The 616-nt window shown below is 47.9% G+C and overlaps 1 protein-coding gene across 1 annotated transcript in view; it reads left to right on the top strand.

The window, feature by feature from the left end:
- The first annotated feature begins 373 nt into the window (after positions 1-373).
- The window catches only part of COQ5 (coenzyme Q5, methyltransferase), a 5,799-nt gene continuing 5,556 nt past the window's right edge, over positions 374-616 (top strand). The window contains exon 1 of the mRNA XM_019474186.1: positions 374-523. Coding sequence (XP_019329731.1) covers positions 415-523 — 109 coding nt within the window. The 5' untranslated portion in view covers positions 374-414. The remainder of the gene's footprint in view (positions 524-616) is intronic.

Here is a 616-nt window from a genome sequence, read left to right as displayed (position 1 = left end):
CCTCACGGGGCCCCTGGGCAGCCGGCGCCATCGGCTGTGGGGCTGAAGGCGTGCTGGAGATGTGTTTGGAGCTGGGCCGTTGGTTTGAGACGTTACCGGGAGTCTTGGTAAATAGTATCAGTGTTATGCCTGCTCGATTTTTCCCCTCTGCTCCGGAAGGGTTACGGGAAGAGGCTGTGTTTCTCCAAAGAGCTGTTTGTCAGGCAACAAGCTCAGTAGGATTCGATCATATTTTTTGTGTGGTGGTCTTTCAGGTGGTCTTTTTCTGTTCCACATGGTGGCAGACCTCCACTAGGCAATAAAGGACACATTTTACTTCCACAGGAGCATTTTAAAGTAAGTTGCATCTCATTTTCTTGTCCCTTCTTTGCAGTTTACCAGGTCTTTGAAAGTGTGGCCAAGAAATATGATATAATGAACGATTCAATGACTCTAGGGATTCATCGAGTGTGGAAGGATATCCTCATGCATAAAATGAACCCTTCCCCAGGAACACTTCTTCTTGATGTTGCTGGAGGAACAGGTAAACAGTTTTGGCGAGTTCCACATGACAATGTTTTTGAACTGTTTGAGTCTGCTCAGAATTAAGTTGCCTAGCCTTCCCCCCCCCCCCCAC

Source organism: Aptenodytes forsteri, unplaced genomic scaffold, assembly GCF_000699145.1.
Source record: "Aptenodytes forsteri isolate BGI_AS27 unplaced genomic scaffold, ASM69914v1 Scaffold297, whole genome shotgun sequence".
Lineage (NCBI taxonomy): Eukaryota > Metazoa > Chordata > Aves > Sphenisciformes > Spheniscidae > Aptenodytes > Aptenodytes forsteri.
The sequence above is the reverse complement of the archived record's forward strand: the minus strand, read 5'-3'. Positions and strand labels throughout refer to the sequence as shown.